The sequence below is a fragment of the Trachurus trachurus genome (genome assembly GCF_905171665.1).
Source record: "Trachurus trachurus genome assembly, chromosome: 6".
In the NCBI taxonomy this organism is placed as follows: Eukaryota; Metazoa; Chordata; class Actinopteri; order Carangiformes; family Carangidae; genus Trachurus; species Trachurus trachurus.
In genome coordinates, this window is record NC_139897.1 from 4,476,263 (window position 1) to 4,496,384 (window position 20,122).

Consider the following 20,122-nt stretch of genomic DNA (forward strand, 5'->3'; position numbering starts at 1 on the left):
TCAAAACCAAAAAGAACGAGCCCACCCGCGTATCTCTCCGTTGCTCTGACCGGGGTCTGTGCTGCAAAATGCGCTGCAATTCAGGGGGTGAATTTCGCGCGCTGGCCGGCGGACCTGACGTCAGCGCGTCCACGACTGCCTTCGAATGGATCAATGGAACGGAGACATGAAGAGGGCAACCGCGGCAGAGCGACTGATATAGTAACAGAGTGGCGACACTCCCTGTTATATCAATCGCTCTGAACCACGGTGGATCCAAATGACTGTTACTGCCAGCAAACGACCCAGCACAACTGAAAGCCCTGTTAAAAGCCTCCCCCTCCCTTCACACACGCACACAGCAGCAGGCAGGTCACTAACTTACACACCCTCTCCCTCATCACTAACTGTCTTATTATTAGCCGTTAGCCGCAGCTAGCGGCTAAAAGCCGTTATAACTTTAATAACGTTATTAGAGGCAGGTGGACAAACGTCCTCTTTTGCCCGGACACGTCCACTTGTGTCCGCGACGCGTCCGTTTTTTTTATTTTTATGAAATCATGAATATGTCCGGTGTTTATTGGTTTGCATGGGATCGCGGACCCTGACAGATGCGCTCCGACACCCGGACCCGGCGCGTTAATTCTCAGTACCGGCCTGTAGGAGCCCATACAGATCCATGCAGAGGAGCTCTGAGGAACAGACAAGCAGCCTCCTGCTGCAGCACAGTGAAGAGGCAGGTGTGTGTGTGTGTGTGTGTGTGTGTGTGTCTGTCTGTCTGTCTGTCTGTGAGAGAGAGAGAGAGCAGAGAGAGAGAGAGAGAGAGAACCTACAGTAAAATACCCCCCCCCCCCCCAGATAGGAAAGACTGTAAAGAGTAAAGTAAACAGTGAAAAGTCTGTGCGCGCTCCCGTGCCGGTGGCTTCGCTGGTTGCTGTAGTTACGCGCAGCGGCCGTCGCGTCACTGGCCGTTCTCATTAATCCTGCCCTATGATCCTTTAAAGACTAAGTAATACATTTGAGTTGATTGATGGTTACGTCTGATTAACGAGTTGTTTAAAGGGATATTGTATAACTTCTCCTGTTATCTATTCACGAAAATCAATTATTTCGTTCAAAAGTATGTTTTTCATTCATCAGTAATCCCCCCCATCAACAAACTGAAGTGTTCCTTTCAGCTCTGAATTAGCCGTTCATATCATTCATATCTACATGGAGCGGGTAAGCTCGGTGCTGGCTGCCATATTTTTATGTTCAGTGGCAGCGTGACGGTAGGAAACCACGGAAACTCAGTGGAGACACCGGAGCTGTCGGCTCAGGTCGAGGTGTCTGTGAAGTCACCGCGGTAACGCAGTGAGGAGGAATGGAGCGTTACACTGATGCTGCATTCACCTGCAGTCGGGCAGACGGCCGTCGCTAACAAACCAGATGTCGTTTTAGTCACAGAAGTCGAGAGAAAGCCGGTAACACGTGGGCCAGGAAAACAATACGGCAATATCACCATGACAACATATTGTCACGTGTATTGTTTTGCCTCGTGCTGACGGACCACTTGTTTACATAGAGGCTTGTTTATGCCGTTACGTGCAGCGGCTGTTGTCCGTCTGCCGTCTGCCCAATTTCACGTGAATGCAGCATGAAAAATACGATTGAGTTGCTTGCGATATACAACCGCAACGCTAGATTGGAGCAATTCCTACACAATGTACCTTTAAGATGTCTAACTTAAAGATGTCTGTCAATCTGTTCCCGGTCTATGTCCAGATTGAAGCGGGCGGACCACCAGATCCTATGGGACCATCGGCTCCACTGTCGGAGGGACCACCCCAGCAGCCTGCCCAAGGTGCTGGCCAGTGCGCCCAGCTGGGACTGGGCCAGCATGGCTCACATCCACTCCCTGCTCCACCATTGGCCACCTCTGCCCCCAGTCACTGCGCTGGAGCTGCTCGACTCCAAGTACGCACTGTTCCCAATACTTACACACACATTCTGTCTACAGCGCTGCAGGTCCCTTGGGAATTTTGAAGGATTTAATTGTAAGACGTTAAACAAAAATGAACAGTTTTTGTTTAACCTTTTTTTTTTTTGAGTCTATCCAATTTGTTTCATGTTGAGGTCAAGTGTGAAGTGGGACTTAAAGGTATAGTTCAGCTTTTTTAAAGTGGGGTTGTTTGAGCTTCAAATTCCCATTAAAGGAGCTGTATGTAAGAATGTGGCCAAAACTGTTGCTGCAGTCAAATTTAAAACACAGCGGGTACTCCTCCATACAGGTAGGCTCTGCAACATGCTGAATCACTCCGCCTATCAGCTATTTGGATCAGCGGTGTAGAGGCGGAGTGATACCGAGTAGTACCAAGGAGTACTGAGTGAGTTGGTTAGTTCTAGATAAACAAACTTTTTTCCGACCAGCTGATGCGATCTTTACTTTAGATCATACTCTTGAACTGGTGTATTATTTTGAGACGGGGATTAATCATCCCTCATTGGCAACAGTGTACTGCCTGTGTCTCGGTGCAGAGCGATGCGACAGTGTTCCTTCAAAAAAAAAGCTGAACTATCCCTTTAACCTGATCATTTGCTGTTGAATAGATTCTAATTGTGCTTGTGTGTGCAGATTTGCAGATACAGAGGTGAGGCGTGTGGCTGTTAGTTGGATTGAAACGAGCAGTGATGATGAACTTGCTGGCTACCTGCCACAGCTCGTACAGGTAGAGCTACAATACTCGACACGCACTGTTAAATCCAACACTTCCTCCATCTATGATTCTAACCCTGTTCCCTGTTTCCTCTTCTCTAGGCCTTAAAGTTCGAGTGTCACCTAAATAATGCCCTTGTCATGTTCCTGCTGTCCAGAGCACAAAGCAACATCAACATCGCCCACTACCTCTTCTGGTGAGATCACAGTGGCACTGACACAACCACCAAACAATGACGTGTGCGATAGAGGCTGAAATAAAGTAACAGGCCTCAGAGCAACAAATAAGTTCAGACTGATGTTTATAGCATTCATCAAAGCTAGCACACAGTATTTATAGTATTATAGAGAGATACATACACACATACATACTTAACTGATCCCACAATGGATATTTACACATCCAGTGTCAAGTTAAAGGAGAAACTACAAACCTATATTAAAGTGCATTAATATACAAAGAACACATGGACCCGGTTCAGTGTCTGTGTCTGTTTGGTTTCACGTGTTATAACTGGGAGGTGTCGTTCAGTCTAATGGCCAGGGGGATGAAAGCATGTATCCAACCACAAGTTTAAGTGTTCAAGTCATTTCCTCTGTAATTCCTTGGCATGTGAAATGATCTGCTAACATATCTATTATAGATTACATTGTGTTTAGATCTTTTTCAGATGTGATTTCAGTGAGTTCAGAGAGTTCAGTTCAGAGCTTTTATCGTCCCAAAGAGGAAAACTTGTTTTGCAACCTTAGTAAGAACACACAGACAAAACAAACAATATAAGATATATGGAAGGAGGACAGAATAACAACAGTTTTGTAAAGTGCAACATGTACAAAATGTAGTTTAAGAATAGTGTGAATTGATTGCACTGATTGTACTATAAAAGAGTATTTATACCTATTTGTTCTGGCCCTACGGAGCCTACGTCTCCGTCCTGAAGGGAGAGGGATGAATTCAGTATGGAGAGGATATTCAAGACTACCTGAGCTTTCTGCAGAACCAGTTTGTTGTAGATTTTTGTGAGGGCGGGCAGCTGAACACCAGTTGTTTTGCTGGCGTGGTTTATGATTTTAGACAGGTGGTTCTTATTCTGTGCAGAGAGGCCAGAATAAAAAGAGATGAGGCAAAATGTTGAAACAGACTCAGTAGAAGATATATAAAATAAATGCAACAAGGTCTTTTCTACATTAAAAGTAGTAGAAAATAGATTATCTGCAGCCCCTTTTTGCAGATTGTATAAATGTTCAAGTTGTGGGTCAAGTCTTTAACAGTCACTGTCCCCAATAACTTAACAGTGACAGACCTGCAACCTGAAGATGGATGCAAACCTCAAAAAAAGGCTCTCATGTCATAATACTGTAGGTCACCTGTTGAATCTGACTCTATACACCAGATACACTTGGGAAGTTGCAACCCAGCACTTCCTCCAGGAGCATAGATCCTTTTACACTGTGTTTTTTTAGTTTGATGTGTGCCCAGGATGAAAGCGTCTTTGAAATATTGACTGTTGTGATGCGCTTGGTGACCGCAGGCTGCTGAAGGACGCCGTGCAGGACCACGCCTGGGGCCGGCGTTACGAACGGGTGCTGGGCGCCCTGCTGTGTCTGTGCGGAGCCAAGCTGAGAGCTGAGCTGGAGAAACAGAATCACTTTGTCACCCTGCTGGGAGCCGTGGCTGAGAGGGTCAGGCAGGCAGGGGGGTCCACACGGCAGGTTAGTGTGTGTGGTGGTGATCTAACTGGATGACTGGACAATGCGGCATGTCATTAGGTGCGTTTCCACTACCCCTACAAATGCGCAAAACCTCAATATCGCAATAAAAGACTGGTAATGGAAACGCCTACATTTTGAAAAACCTCTCAAATATCGCTCTCATGAGGTGGTTTTTCAGACGTATCAATATAAACCTGTATCGCAAAAGTGTAATGGAAATACTTATTTCGCATTTACACGTCACCGGCGTCACCGGAGTTGTGTGTGTCCACAGCTGCGTTGGTTTATGTGACTGGAGGGGACAAATTAACGGCATGGGGACAGGGACAGGAAAAAAATAAACAAACTGATTAAAAGAGCCAGCTCTGTCCTGTCCAGCCCCCTTGAGACTGTTGAGCAGGTGGGTGAGAGGAGAATGCTGCACAAACTGACTGCCATCATGGGCAACCCCTCTCACCCTCTGCATTGGACACTGAGCGGCCTGAAAAGCTCCCGTAGCAACAGGCTGAGACACCCTCAGTGCAAAACAGAGCGTTTTCGCAGGTCTTTTATCCCCATGTCAGTTAGACTTTTTAACAGTTCTATTTAATTTGTAATGTCTGTCGCACTTCTTTTTGAAATCTCCCGTGCACTTTAAATTGTTTTTTATTCATAGTTGTCTACCAGCAAGCACTTTTTAATCTGTTACTTTGCCAAGCAGGTAGAAAGCACCGTAGCATTTTCTTCTTTTGTCTTCTTCTTCTTAAAGTATTTTTATGAATTGTGTATTTTATTATTTGTCCTGTTTTATTTCCTTTTGTTAAATGCTGCTGTCACGAACAAATTTCCCCTCGGGGATGAAATAAAGTATAATCTAATGTTTTTTGGCATTGCATTGCTGACCTGAGCATTGTTTCTCAATAAATTAGATAAACCTTTCCTATCATTCCCCTTTTCCGTGAATGGTTGAAGGAGATTGGCTCGCATCCACGCTCCCACTCCCTCATGCGCTGAAATGTCCCCTCTAGTCACATAAACCAACCTGGGACACAACCACCGTATATTGTTGTCAGCACCTCATCAACGCTGGTGTCTCTTATTTGTGGCCGCTGCCAGCGCCACACGGGCTTTGCCTTTCAGCAATCAAGCGCTGCCTTCATCTTTGTTGAAAACAATAAGTCTCGCAAGGCGAGAATTATGGGATATCGCGAGACTAGATTAGGGCTCATTCGCAAACCACCTTTCAATGGAAATAGCAATTGTACTTTTTCGAAATTTCAGAAATATCGCTTTTATTTTGCGAAAATCTGTGATGGAAACGCAGCTACTGATACAATGTTGTCTCAGGTGGCGCTGCAGGAGGGCCTGGAGAACGTTCAGAACTTTTTCCAGAAGACCACCTGCCGACTGCCCCTCAGCCCCAGTCTGGTGGCCAAGGAACTGAACATCAAGGTAACACACATGCACACACACTCAAGCACACTCGCACAACGCATTGAATGCTGTTGGTCAGGAAACAACCACATTTTTAAACCACAGAGGAAATTGGCTTATTAAACTAAAGTTTTCCCAAAATATAAAACACATGTACTCTCAAATATCATACAAATATTCATAATAGATCTGCTTCAACATTATTCAGCTGTTATTGCTCAATTGATTAATGAAATGACGGAGAGTATACTTGACATTAATGGCTCTTATGATCCACACAATGTGTGTTGAAATTCCATAACCAGTCAGTGACCTCTTCTTGTCATAATTACTTCTCTAACCTCTTTGGTTCTGTTTGTGTTTGGACAGTGACATTAGAGGAGAAGCTAATATATCAATACAAAAGAGGGTGATTAAGATAAACATGTTTGGATCCATTTGTCCTATTATATTGCAAGGTCAAAGTGATGTAATGGTGATAAAATCACACTGTTTGTATGTGTGTGTGTAGGCCTGTTCCTTCTTCAACTCCAACGCAGTTCCCCTCAAGTTGGCCCTGGTCAACGCCGACCCACTGGGAGAAGAGATTAATGTCATGTTCAAGGTACATTTTTAGTAATGCCTAGGAACTGGTTGTTCTGTATCTTTCTTGCACGTTTCATTAGTGTAAACAGGGTAGTAGTCATCAGGTACACCAACACTGTTGTTTATGAGCTACCCATCTGAACACTGCGCCCCCTGGTGACTGGAGTCAATTCTACCCAGACAGAAGTGCAGGAAGGTACAGTAGTGTAATGCAGTGTTTTCAACCTTTTTTGAGCCACGGCACATTTTTTTCATTAAAAAAATCCCATGGCACACCACTCACCAAAAATGTTACAAAATGACACAGTACAGCCTAATACAGTACATATAATACAATTTGTCTCTTACGGTGTAGTTAGTTTGTTCTGACTCAGTAATGGACATTGCTAAGCCAAGGTCATTGTGCAGGCTTCTGCCACTACACCCATTGACATAAAAGAGTCCTATTTTATTAGCCAACTCTGCCAGGCAGTCACTATAGCAGACACAGATGCTCAACAAAGCCAAATTATTTTAAGTAGCTAAATAATAGGCCTATTTGTTTGGACACAAACTGTTAACTGATAACAAGAACTTGGATTCTGATTTGACTCCAATTCTTCTTCTTTTTAATTTTTTTTTTTTTTATCTATGTCAGTCAACTCATGGGAGCTTGTCAACACGTGCACACTTCCACTCGTGCCTTCAGCCATATTTCACAGCAAAGCGTTACATGAGAGGACTTATACTTATGCTGTGCACTCCCTGTGATAGAAAGTCAGAACAAACTTTGAGTGCAACGCGTGCTTCACCCTGTGAGGAGGACGGTGCCCAGGAGGCGCTCTCCTGCCGGCTCCCCCGTCACTCACCTGCAGCTGCACAGACGAGCTAGAGGAGCGCTCTGGATGTGCTGCAGCACAGCGGGAGCAGCGCGCGTGTGTTTTATAAAAAAAATGTAAAAAGCAAACAAAAAGAGACCGGCCGGTCGGCACAAGCCTTATACAAGCGTCGGTTATCGGTCTGAAAAAAAAATAAAAATGTGCATCCCTAGTTCGGATCAATTAAGTTAAATTTGATATTTTTTTCACGGCACACCTGGCGAACTCTGATCACTGGTGTAATGTGTCTGACTGTGTACCAGGTTGGAGAGGACCTGAGGCAGGACATGTTGGCTCTTCAGATGATCCGCATCATGGACCGCATCTGGCTGCAGGAGGGGCTGGACCTCCGCATCGTCAACTTCAAATGCATCTCCACCGGCAAAGATAAAGGTAACAGGACGAAGCGTAATGAAGTTAACATGACTGTGTAATGGGGCGGTGCGTGGCACAGTGGTTAAGGCGGCTGCCCCATGTAGAGGCTACAGTCCTCAACGCTTTCTGCCTCCCCCTTTCCTGTCTATCTCACTGTGCTATCAAATAAAGGCAAAAAAGCCTAAAAATATACTTTTAAAAAAACATGACTGTGTAATTGTTGAAGACAGTGAATGAATACAATTATCAGCCCATCTTAATTAGTGTTATTCTGAAAGATGGTGACCTTTCTGTCTGTTTGGGTCAGGTGAAAGGAAGTACACATCGCTTTAGTCAAGTACTCTAAGTAGGATGTTCTCAGTTGCTGTCATTCTTTTGAAATGGCTGATAAAGATCATTTCACAGACATTCGTGTCATAGCACAGCCATTATTCCCACACCCAGGCCCCTCAGATTGTCGAACATGGACCTCATCACTGCCACACAGTGGTGACAGCCAATCAGATCCGCCTCATCCTTCGACTCTTTCTTTGTGCTCAAAATGTACTCATATTGAGTGCTTGAGCCAACACAAGGCTGTTTTGATTCTCTGTGTGGAGTGTATGTTTGTTTTTCTAATCTATCTAAAATAAATGGATTTGAATTGATTCCCCTATAAAAATATTCTGGTTTATATATATATATATATATATATATATATATATATATATATATATATATATATATATATATATATATATATATATATATATATATATCCTCGACCATAAAACACAAATTAAAAAGCGAGGTACAGAACTGACTGTTGTGTGATTGCATTGTTTTACTAAAAGTTCTGTTGTGTTGTTCAGGTATGGTGGAGCTGGTGCCGTCTTCCGACACCCTCAGAAAGATCCAGGTGGAGTACGGCGTCACCGGATCCTTCAAAGACAAACCGCTGGCCGAGTGGCTCCGCAAGTACAACCCTGCTGAGGATGAGTATGAGAAGGTACACACGTGAAGGATAACCACTACTTTACACGCACAACAGCTGTTGATGCAAGTCAAACATGGTATTCATGATGTCATCAATAGTTCATTGCTGGTGAGGAAGCTTTACATGCACAGCTACTTTAACAGACCATATAACAACAAAGGCAGACAAACTCTTTATGCACTCTACAATCTTCTCCCACATACAGTACCATACTGTTTACCCAGCTGGTCACAAGCAAGCCGAGTCCCTTCACAAACAGACACTAAAAACACTTGACAAATAGCCAATAGCAAGAGTACAATTCATTTCATTTAGACAATTTTAAACATTTTGCAGATGCTTGCCTCATCTGTAAGGTCTTCCATGGGCTTGCACCTCCCCCACTGAGTGAGTTATGAGTGTTTACAATACAGATGTAGCAATTTTGGACAGACAGTCTTCTCAATCAGAGCCCCCCACTACTGGAATATTTGACCCATTGATTTAAGAGAGAGCACTTATAACTTAACCTTTAAACAAACTTAAGATATGGCTTAAAGCAAACCAGGTTTGTAACCTTGAGTAATCATACTACCTCATCTTTGGCACTGCCGCAATTACACACAATGATTTATATATCTGTTATTTCTGTAATGTATTTATGTACTGTGTTAAATTGTAATTTTATTGGATCAATTGTTGCAACATTAGATCATTAATTAAAGTAGCGCATAACTCTCAATTTGAAGGAAAATGATACATGGGATTTTTTTACAAATAAAAAATCTGAAAAGTGTGGCGTGCATATGTATTCAGCCCCCCTGAGTCAGTGGGGATGGTGTGTTCAGGTTCATGATGCTGCCACCACCATGTTTCACACTGGGGGCGGTGTGTTCAGGTTTATGTGCAGTGTTGGGTTTCTGTATAGCGTTATTGCAATTTTGGTCTTTAATATGTAATAAATCCCGAACACCTTAATCATTTACCTTTCACTTGACAACTGTGTGCTGCTTTGTGTTAGTCTATAATATCCCAATAAAATACATTTATGTTTGTGGTTGTAATGTGACAAAATGTGGAAAAGTTCAAGGGGTATGAATACTTTTGCAAGGCACTGTATATAATCTGACAGACTATCAATACCACACGTTATAATGTTGAGAAATGGGTTAAACATTAAAACCATCATTTTCTTGTGACACAGTGATTCAGGTGAGTGTGCTCTTTAAGTTTATGGTAGCTGTAGGAACTGTATGACTTTTAACACCTATAAATGTGAAACAGTACTCCAGCTCAACCTCTGACCCTGAAAAATACGACTTCAGCAGGAAGCAGGAATCTAGATGGAGTTCAAATGAGCTCTTCTGTTTTTGAGCCTGAAGGTTTTGTGCTCATTTCTGGGTTAGTATAAAAACCAGCAGGGAACGTCCATCCTTCTTCTTTTCAAGCATTTAGGCCTTTGTTCTTCAGAGCAAACAGAGCCAATATTCCACTGCATCATGGAAGTTTAACGTCACACAATCTTTTGTGTATGCTGTTTCTGTGCAATAGTACTTACATAATACATTTGGTACCTAGTGCAATATCCACACACTTCTGCATGAGCAAATGAGTGTTATTGGCCTTTGTGCAATATAACCTGGCACTTTAGATTCATGTGCAATTAGGGCGCCATCAATCTGGCACTGTGCACTTAAGCCAGTGGTTGCCAACCTTTTTTGGCTCGTGTTCCCATTTTGACATCACAAATTTCTGGCGACCCCATCAATCAAGATGCGCCAACTTTTGTTTGAACTCGATTTGTATTCGAGGAAGTGAAAGTATAGAATACAGTTGTTTAGGATGGTTTTTAAATAGTTTTTAATCATAATTTGAAAAAGAATAATAATTAGTTAAAGCAGAAGTAAGCAGAATGTTTGTGTTAATATAAGTCTTAAATAGTTGTATCTTCCGACGGCAATCACTTATAGAGTGTTTGGTCTGAAACACGGGTCTGTCAGTCACTCTGCTCTGCTGTAAGCCGAGGAGAAAACTTTCCTCGTATCCTACAACCTTTATCCAATGAGGAGAGAGAACGGCATAAAGGGGCGGTCCTCTCTGTGTGTGCAGCCAAGGGATGCACATGAATGTGGTGACGAAGGGACAAGGACCAATAGATCCATGACGAGGGCGGGGACTGCTAACTCCATCGGCTGACAAAAAGTTAGCCAAAACGACCGGATAGCTTACTTCTGCTTGAAAAAAAAAAATTTTTTTAATCAAAAGACCCCATGTAACTTACAGGCGACCCAACATGGGGTCCCGACCCCAATGTTGAAAAACACTGACTTAAGCACTTGAGCCCAGCACTCAAGCACTTTACTACTCAAGATGAAAAAAACTTGTATGTCACCCACCTGTATACTATATTTGTTTGTTTTCACTGTTTTCATTGTCGCCCTTACTCTAGTGTTTTCTTCCTCTTCCCCATTGTTGGTTCTTTTTCTTTATTTTCTATTATATGTATTGTAGTGTTGTCTTAAACTGTTTTTATGGAAATGGGACTACAGATGGAAATGTGCACTGTCCCATCTAAATAAACAAATTAAAAGGAAAAAAGGAAGCACCTCCTGTGTATCCAGCTAAACCTCAAGCTGTGCTTCTCTCTCTCTCCTCCGTAGGCATCAGAGAACTTCATCTACTCATGTGCAGGATGCTGTGTCGCAACTTACGTACTGGGTATCTGCGATCGGCACAACGACAACATCATGCTGCGCTCCACTGGTCACATGTTCCACATCGACTTTGGCAAGTTCCTGGGTCACGCTCAAATGTTTGGCAGCTTCAAAAGGTGAAAATCAGCCCTGTTATTTGTATTGAAGGTGGTTCATCAGGATGGTTTAGCTGTGTCATTGTTTTATTATCAAGGAGTTATCAGTGTAGGTGAAAGGTCCTGCAGCAGCTGATTACAGCTACTCAACCTGGTCCTGTTTGTAATGTGTAGGTGTTGTCGTGGAACACATGAGGGAATGATTCAGTGATGACACAGATATGGTTATGATGTTCATTTATTCTCATAAAACCATCAGTTAATTATCAGGTCTGTCTCTAAGAAACTCAATGGCCCACTGTTCCTTTGTGGGTCAGATGCAGGAGTAAGCTTGTTTGTGCAGCAAGATTAATGTGTTTTTGGGCATGACCTGTTTTCATGGTGTGCACAATTACACATCTTCCCTGCTGGGATCTGCCCCACAACTACACTACTACACTTCTGCTTTATGCCCCCTCAGCACCTTCATTGAGCTATTTAGTGGTGTTATAGTGTGTAATACTTTCCTGATCCACATGTCCTAGGGATTTGAACCAAACACATTTTATTCACTTTTATTTACATCCTCTCTCTCTTCCCCATCTCCATCTTTCCCATCAGGGATCGAGCTCCGTTCGTTCTGACCTCTGACATGGCGTACGTCATCAACGGAGGCGAGCGTCCCACCAGCCGTTTCCAGCTGTTCGTAGACTTGTGTTGTCAGGCCTACAACCTCATCCGCAAGCACTCCGGCCTTTTTCTCAACCTGTTGTCACTGGTGAGACAATAATTCACAAACACACACACACACACACACGGCAGAGTGGGATGTAGCAGTGTTTCTAGAACAGTATTGCAGTTGACATGTAGTCCTACTTGTTTCCATTGGTGTAGATTCCTGTTCTTATATCTTTGTACATCTCTCTTCAGATGTATTTTTGTGGTTCCCAGCAGTTTTAGCCTTTTCATTTTCTTCTTCCAGTCTAGCTGAAGCACTTTGTTTTTGCACCTGTGAGAGTCAGGAGACCAACATACGCAGACGAAGCGCAGCAGTTGTGCCTTGATAATAAATCAGGGCTGCACTGTTGTCCTGAATATGTCAGTTTAAAACATATTCTGTGTCTGTAGACACTTGACGTTGTTTCTCAAAAGAACCATTGCTGTTTATTGTATGTATACAATAAACAGCAATGTATGTATACAATAAACAGCAATGGTTCTTTTGAGAAACAACGTCAAACACGTTGCCATTGTGTTTGAATACAAATACATGTATTTGTATTCAAACACAAAGGCAATGTGGAGCTTTCAGAGACAGAATAATGCATGAAATCTACATATAAATGACAATGAGTTAAAATAAAGATTTAACTGTATAGATCATAGTTAGATTGTGTTAACAAACTTTATTCTGAAATAATTCATTAATTAATGAATCATGCAAAATGATTGACAACCTGAAAATCATGGAAAATATACTTTTGGAATTACCATAGTTTAAATGAACTAAATTATGAGCTATTATTCTTACAACACTGATTAGTGCTATTTTAAAGATTTAAAGTTGATTCACTGCCTTGTTATATATCATGTTGCTGTACAAAGCGTTGGGCAATAAAAGGTTCCATGTGCTGAACCAATCTGAAAGTGAATAAGCACTAATCTACTAAGAATCCACCTGGTGTGTCTTTGTGTGACAGATGACATCATCAGGCCTCCCAGAGCTGACGGGCTCCCAGGACCTGAAGTACGTGTTTGATGCTCTGCAGCCCCACAACACAGATGCTGAGGCAACTATTTTCTTCACCAGGTAAACACAACACAACATCTCTACCTCCGACTGCACAGAGACATTTTTCATTCTCATCTATTATTATTCTTTGCTGCAAACTGTTGTTGTGTAACTCAAAGTCCACCAAGTGGCAGTAGAGGCACAGGAAAGCCAAGCACAGATGTTGTCTGACATCACAACACAGACTCATAACACACATCAGGTGTGGCAGGTTGATACCTGATTGATTGAAACTAAGTCTATTGTCAGAACAAATGCTTTGATGACATTTTCTTTCAAGGATAATTACAGTTTTTTACTTATTTCTGGCATAAAATACGATCATTTACTCACCCAGATAACTTTGGTGTCATTATAAGTCGTTCAGACGAAATTAGATCCAGCCGAGAGCCGTGTATATCCATGTAATGTGAGTCTACAGGGCAGTTGAATGCAGCCTCTAAATAAGCGGCAGATAATGTGTTATTTAGAGGCTGCATTCTGCTGCCTGATAGACTTGCATTATACGGATATACGCGGCTCTTGGCTGGATCTAATTCCGTCGGAACGACTTGTAATGACACCAAAGTTATCTGGGTGAGTAAATGATCATATTTTATGCTAGAAATAAGGTCCAGATTGTAAAAAACGGTAATTATCCTTTAAGAGCCTGAGGTCAGTACAGCATATTAAGATGTGTGCTGTTTCTCCTCCTCACCCCGCCTCCCTCTGATCCCCTCTGTGTTTTCCCTGCAGGTTAATTGAGTCCAGTCTGGGCAGCGTGGCCACCAAGTTCAACTTCTTTATCCACAACCTTGCTCAGCTACGATTCTCCGGTCTGCCAGCCAACGACGAGCCCATCCTGTCCTTCTCCCCCAAGACCTACACCCTGAAACAGGAGGGCCGCATCATCCACGCTTCCATCTTCTCCTTCCAGAAGAGATACAACCCCGACAAGCATTATGTGAGTGCTATGGAGTCAGTTCCATTACTAAAACCATGTTCTTTTTCTATTCTCCACCACATCTCTGTATGTAAAGTGGAAAGATAGTGACACCTGATGGTCATGTCTGCTCCTCTCCCTGTGCTCTCTGTGCAGACGTATGTGGTGAGGATCCTGAGGGAAAGTCAGACCGAACCCCAGTTTCTCTTCCGCACATTTGATGAGTTCCAGGAGCTGCACAACAAACTGACCATACTTTTTCCTCTGTGGAAGCTGCCGAGGTAAGGCCTCACTTCACCCGTCACCCTCAGCTCATCAGACTAGAACCGTTTTCCCACTAAAATTAGCGGGTCGACGCGGGTTTTTTAAACGCGGGTCGACCCGCTAACAATCGGCATTTGGCCCCTTTCCCATTGACCAAAATGAGCCGAGTCTGACCCCCCGCTGGGGGATCAGACAGAGCATAAACCAGTCGCCCCGCTCTCATCCGCGGTGCAAGAGACACACACAGTCATGCCACAGCCGCCCGCCGTGGAGTGTCCGTCCGCCGAGGCAGACTCTCTGGCTGGCTGACCTGGAGCACCAGGACCGCGGAGGACAGAGAGTCTGCTGCGGCCGGATGACGGACGTCCGCGGCAACACGTCAGTTAAACAGACTGTCGCTTCTTTTCTTTTCTTTTTTTCTATCGTTTTCGGTCAGTGTTCTCTGATGTTTTGATCCCAGTCTCGGATGAGAGCAGAGCGGAGCAGAGCTTTGTTTTGGTACGTGATATGAGACGCGACCGGCGCGATGACGTAGCGTCACGTAACGTTCAGTGTCATCACGTAAATTAGCGGGTTGACGCGGGTCTGGCGTTCCCACTGCAAGCCGAGCAGAGCCGAGCCGATTAAAGGCGATTTTAACCCGCGTCGCTTGCCGAGTCGTTTGACCCGCGTCGACGCGGGTCAACGCGGCTCGGTGCGCCTTTCCCACTGCCACCAAAAGCCGATTGTTAGCGGGTTTAAACGGGTTTTTTGGCCAGTGGGAAAGGGGTATAAGTGAGGAAGTGCTTCTTCTTTTTATTTAGCATTTCCAATTTATGGGAAAAGAAGTTCACAACAAGCTGTCAAGGAAATAAAAAAACAGACAAAAACATGGGGGCTTCTCTGTTGATAATCTTATTCTTAACACATTACTTATTATTGTGTAGCGTCCGCTATTGTTTTAATAAAAGCAGTCCATTTTTCCCTTTTCCTGGGAAAGGTCGCTCCTCTAGATCTGAGAGAGAAAGTCATCTCTTCCATTAAACACATTTCCTTCACTCTGTCCATCCATTGGTTAAGGCTTGGAGACTCGGTTTTATACCAGCAGTTTGTTAGAGCTTTTTTTTTTTTTACGAGCCATCAACAGTGTTTTACATAGATACCAGTCTTAATCACAAATAATCACATTCTTAAGACACAAAAATAGAGGACCATCACATTGTTAGGAATTGTGTATCCCAAAATCTTTCCCACAGTCACAGATACATTACCCCAAAAAGTTTGAATTTTTGGGCATGACCAAAATATATGAGAATGGTCTGCGTTCATGTTTCGCACTGCCTCCAGCACTGTTGTTGTGATTGAGAGAATTAGCTTTTTACAAGAGGTGTAATGAAAAAAACAATCAAATTTTTCCAGCCAAATATTCTTCACTTCTTTGAACTCGTAGATGAATTCTGTGCACTCCACATAGGATGCCAATCCTCTTCTGATATTTCTATGTTTAGTTCTTTCTCCCATTTTGCTTTAATGTATCCTGTGTTGTTCCCTTTCTGTTTCTGAAGACCCTGATAAATTTAAGAAATTATTTTTCTATTCTAGGCTTTGAGGAAGAATGTTCCATCAGTTTCTTTTATAGTAAATGTACCATGTCTCACTCTCCATCTGTAGCTTCCCCAACAAAATGGTGCTGGGTCGCACCCACATCAAAGATGTAGCGGCCAAGAGGAAGCTGGAGCTCAACAACTATGTCCACAACCTGATGAGGAGCTCAACGGAGGTCACCCAGGTACATACACACGCGTTACGTGGTAGTAATGTGAAAGTTTCAACGCAGCAGTGAAGTGACGTCATGCTCTCTGTTCCCAGTGTGACCTGATCTACACGTTCTTTCATCCAATTGCACGGGATGACAAGACAGAAGGTTTAGATGCCACGCCCAAAGCGCCGGGTAAACACCTGCACTTTTCATTTCCATTCTTCAAGTGTTAGTCAGATTCCTCCCACTGTACTGTATGTGCTTTTGGTTTCATTACAAATGTTCCTTTTTATATATATTTTTCTAAGGAGATCAAATTAGTACCTAATACCTACTATATAAAATATTAATTTGAACTCAGAGGGAACATAAATGGCAGAAATCCCATTCTGATAATTGAAAGTACTGTGAACTTTATTTTGAAGTCTTTGGTGTGGACTCTCCTTCCTGTGTGTCTGACTTGTGTGTGTTTGTCTGCTGCAGAGCCTCCTCTGAGTCCAACCTCTGGTCGGGTGGAAGGAGAAGTGAAGCTCTCAATCTCCTACAGGAACAGCACTCTGTTCATCATGGTTATGCACATCAGAGATCTGGTAAACACAGTGATGATCCCAGAGATGCTGTTTTTACAGAACGTTTGACCGTCTCATTCTTATTTTATTTCTCATCTCTCATCCACTGCCCTTCAGGTTTCTGAGGATGGAACGGATCCCAACCCGTATGTGAAAACCTACCTGCTTCCAGATCCTCACAAGACTTCCAAACGCAAGACCAAGATCTCGAGGAAAACCAGAAACCCTACTTTCAATGAGATGGTTAGGAAGCATGAATTTGAAAATTTCTCTTTATATATTTACAGCTCATGGACTCTAGAATAGGTTTGGTTTTAGAAACGTAAAGGTTAGAATTTTCCTTTAAAGGGATAGTTCAACATTTTGGCCCATTGCCATAATCCCTATAGTTTTAGGAGTAGGTTTGTTACCTTTAATTGTCGGTGCAAGCTGTTTTTAGAACGGCGGAGCAGAGCCGCAAGCTGCTCAGAGCTCCGCTACGGAGGCTAATGGGATTTCTTGGTTTCCCTCATCAAACTCATCAAATACACAATCCAACAACTCCAAAACGCTCTGGTGGACAAGTTGTGACCTGCGCATTCACCACGCTATGAGATAATAACGGAACGTTACGAGACAGAGTTGTTTTTCGAGGTAAATTTAGAGACTGCTTGCCGAAAAACTGCTCCAGACGGGAACGTGCATCAGCGGTTTTGCATGAATTTACCTCGAAAACAACTCTGTCTCGTAACGTTCTGTTATTATCTCATAGTGTGGTGAATGTGCAGGTCACAACTTGTCCACCAGAGCGTTTTGGAGTTGTTGGATTGTGTATTTGATGAGTTTGATGAGGGAAGCCAAGAAATCCCATTGCCTCCGTAGCGTAGCTCTGAGCAGCTCACGGCTCTGCTCGGCCGTTCTAAAAACAGCTTGCACGGACAATTAAAGGTAACAAACCTACTGCTATGACTATAGGGATCATTTGCCAAAATGTTGAACTATCCCTTGAGCTTTCCACGTGGTTATCTCAGTCATCTAAGTCCAAGGTGCATCTGAACTAAATAAGAACTTGCACTTCCTTTGCTTACTCCTCCTCCTCTCCCCCCACAGCTGGTGTACAGCGGCTACAGCAAGGAGACCCTGGGCCTGCGGGAGCTTCAGCTGAGCGTGCTCAGTGCTGAGTCGCTGCGTGAGAACTACTTCCTGGGCGGCATCACGCTCAGACTCAAAGACTTTGACCTCAGCAAAGAGACGGTCAAGTGGTACAAACTTACGGCCGTGCCCTACTTCTAACTTCTAACCCCCCCTACTGTACCTGTGTCTCCCTGAAGCCGGGAACCACTCCGCAGACAAAACGCTGCATTCACTTCATATGGGAAAGGCAGCAGATGTGACCTCACTTGAAAATACTGGTCACCTCAGCTCAGTTCATAAAATACCCTCAGTGAGGTTTTCATTTCAAGTCAAACAAACCAAACCAAACATTTTCTTTCACGTGGATGGTTTTGTAATAAGTATTCTTCAGATCTTTATCATAGCAGGACACGGCTGTGCTCTGTGCAGAAAAGCATCTTTCACTTATTACAACGTGTCGTAGGCATCTGATGTCATCCTCACAGATTAAACTCCTGTAAATCACAGCTTCTAACCATCATCATGTTGCCTCAGGTTATTCCCATATGACATGAATGCAGAATGAAAACTCACCAAGGACGACTGAACAAGCTGATTCACACCCTCAAAGAGGATCCTGCTAACTAATCAAGATTGTTTCTGTGACAAACAATCTCCACTTATTTTGTCTCTCTTTTTTCCTGAACTATAACAAAGAGGTGTAATGTTTTGTACATTTTGATATTAGAGGACCAAAACGGCTTACTTACAGAAGAGTATATATAGATTGACACATTTATTTTTTAAGGAATAGAAAGGGGGCTCATTTTTACATTTTCCGTGTTTCTTTTCTATATAGACAAATAGGAGGCATCAGGGTTTTCCTGCTTTCCAATAGACACTTCTGGGTAGAGTAGTCCAACACACCAGATTCCAGGAAATCAACAGTGACCTTATGATTCCCCAAGAAAGTGCCAAAATGAATGACAAGGACAGCAAATGAAACCACTCTCTCCAACAGGGAGATGAACAGGGTGCCTTCGTGCTCACAATCTCTTTTTAATGCTCGACTTGGCCTTATTGCTATATATTTGATTAACAATGTGATATGTCCTTATTAAAGAAGAATCTATATTCTGTCAAGCTATATCAGTACTTCTTCCAGAGCAGTTTTTTCTAACAGTGGACTGCCACTAAATGCACACTACCAGGTCTTTCTCTCATGGTATTACTTGACTATTTTCACACAGCACACCTTAAAGGGGAATTAGCATCATAAGCTTTTGAACATGCTCTTGTCTGTGCTCTGGATATAGAGGTTATGGTTGCCTAATAATTCTGATCCTAAGTCTGTTCAGCGCTTCCTTCTGGTGGTTCAAAACCACAGTGCAGACTTGCAGAATGCAGTTTAGGAGCTGAGTCTGGACATGAGGCTGTTTCAGTTCGGCAGCAATACCACACTCACTCTCAGTGCCTAATGGTGGTGTAATGACGCCGTGATGTGTAACTGGCCAAATGGTTATAAATAACTTAAACTGCCAGTGAAGTCCAGATGCAGTCAGGTTTTAGGGTATTTAAATGAGAAAATGCAAACTGAACACAGAGAAGTGCAAAACAGGCAACTTTAACTTAAACATCTTTAGGGAAAAAAAAGGGAACAAGATCATGAGCAATAAATTAACTGCCTTCCTCTCCACTCGCTAACTATAAATCTAAAGTTGTTAATGTTTAATAAAGAAATGATGATGAATTTATCTGAGGACTTTTCAAGAGAAGGTCTATACAAAACAATTATGATTAAAGAGCAACACTCACACTATAAATATTAGTGACTTGATCCACTTTTTTAGTGACTGTACAAAGAAAGAAAGCAAAGTTTGTATTAACATGGCCAGTTATTTATTCTTAATTGGTGACCTGTAACCTGAATGGATCAGTGTGTACTGTAATCCCTCTTTCCTAAAGCAAATTAAATGTTTTTGGAACAAATCTGATGTGACTCTTTATTTCTGTTGTATAAATGTGTTGGATGTTGATTTGGATTAATTCAAACCACTTACATGGGATGACAACTACAATGGCCAATAAACAATATGTGTCATTAATGCAGGAGTGAGTTTGGCAAGTTAAAGGCTTATTGTATGGAATTGATCCTCCACAGTCTCCTATTCCAGGCCAAGGCGTGGTGTCAGAGGAGTCACTATTGAAGTCCTTTGTGACTTACTGAGGAGAGCTGAGCTGCTGGTTGCCTGCCTCGAAGATCTGATGGGATGTTTAATTCCTACTGTGGCTCAAGGGCATATATTTACAGTATATACCCATCTCTGATCCACTATTTACTTGTTTTTACCTAGTCTCTACATCTTATATGAACTCACACTCATA

General features: G+C 42.9%; 1 protein-coding gene across 1 annotated transcript in view; it reads left to right on the top strand.

Moving 5' to 3' along the window:
• Positions 1 to 19,665, top strand: part of pik3c2a (phosphatidylinositol-4-phosphate 3-kinase, catalytic subunit type 2 alpha) — a 58,146-nt gene extending 38,481 nt beyond the window's left edge. The window contains exons 16-33 of the mRNA XM_083973737.1: positions 1,744 to 1,935; positions 2,594 to 2,687; positions 2,777 to 2,871; positions 4,207 to 4,387; positions 5,714 to 5,818; positions 6,312 to 6,404; positions 7,506 to 7,635; positions 8,469 to 8,605; positions 11,233 to 11,402; positions 11,982 to 12,138; positions 13,061 to 13,170; positions 13,888 to 14,095; positions 14,231 to 14,355; positions 15,989 to 16,106; positions 16,187 to 16,268; positions 16,560 to 16,666; positions 16,763 to 16,888; positions 17,735 to 19,665. Of these exons, the coding sequence (XP_083829863.1) occupies positions 1,744 to 1,935; positions 2,594 to 2,687; positions 2,777 to 2,871; positions 4,207 to 4,387; positions 5,714 to 5,818; positions 6,312 to 6,404; positions 7,506 to 7,635; positions 8,469 to 8,605; positions 11,233 to 11,402; positions 11,982 to 12,138; positions 13,061 to 13,170; positions 13,888 to 14,095; positions 14,231 to 14,355; positions 15,989 to 16,106; positions 16,187 to 16,268; positions 16,560 to 16,666; positions 16,763 to 16,888; positions 17,735 to 17,917 (2,413 nt within the window). The 3' untranslated portion in view covers positions 17,918 to 19,665. The remainder of the gene's footprint in view (positions 1 to 1,743; positions 1,936 to 2,593; positions 2,688 to 2,776; positions 2,872 to 4,206; positions 4,388 to 5,713; positions 5,819 to 6,311; positions 6,405 to 7,505; positions 7,636 to 8,468; positions 8,606 to 11,232; positions 11,403 to 11,981; positions 12,139 to 13,060; positions 13,171 to 13,887; positions 14,096 to 14,230; positions 14,356 to 15,988; positions 16,107 to 16,186; positions 16,269 to 16,559; positions 16,667 to 16,762; positions 16,889 to 17,734) is intronic.
• Positions 19,666 to 20,122: the final 457 nt, after the last annotated feature.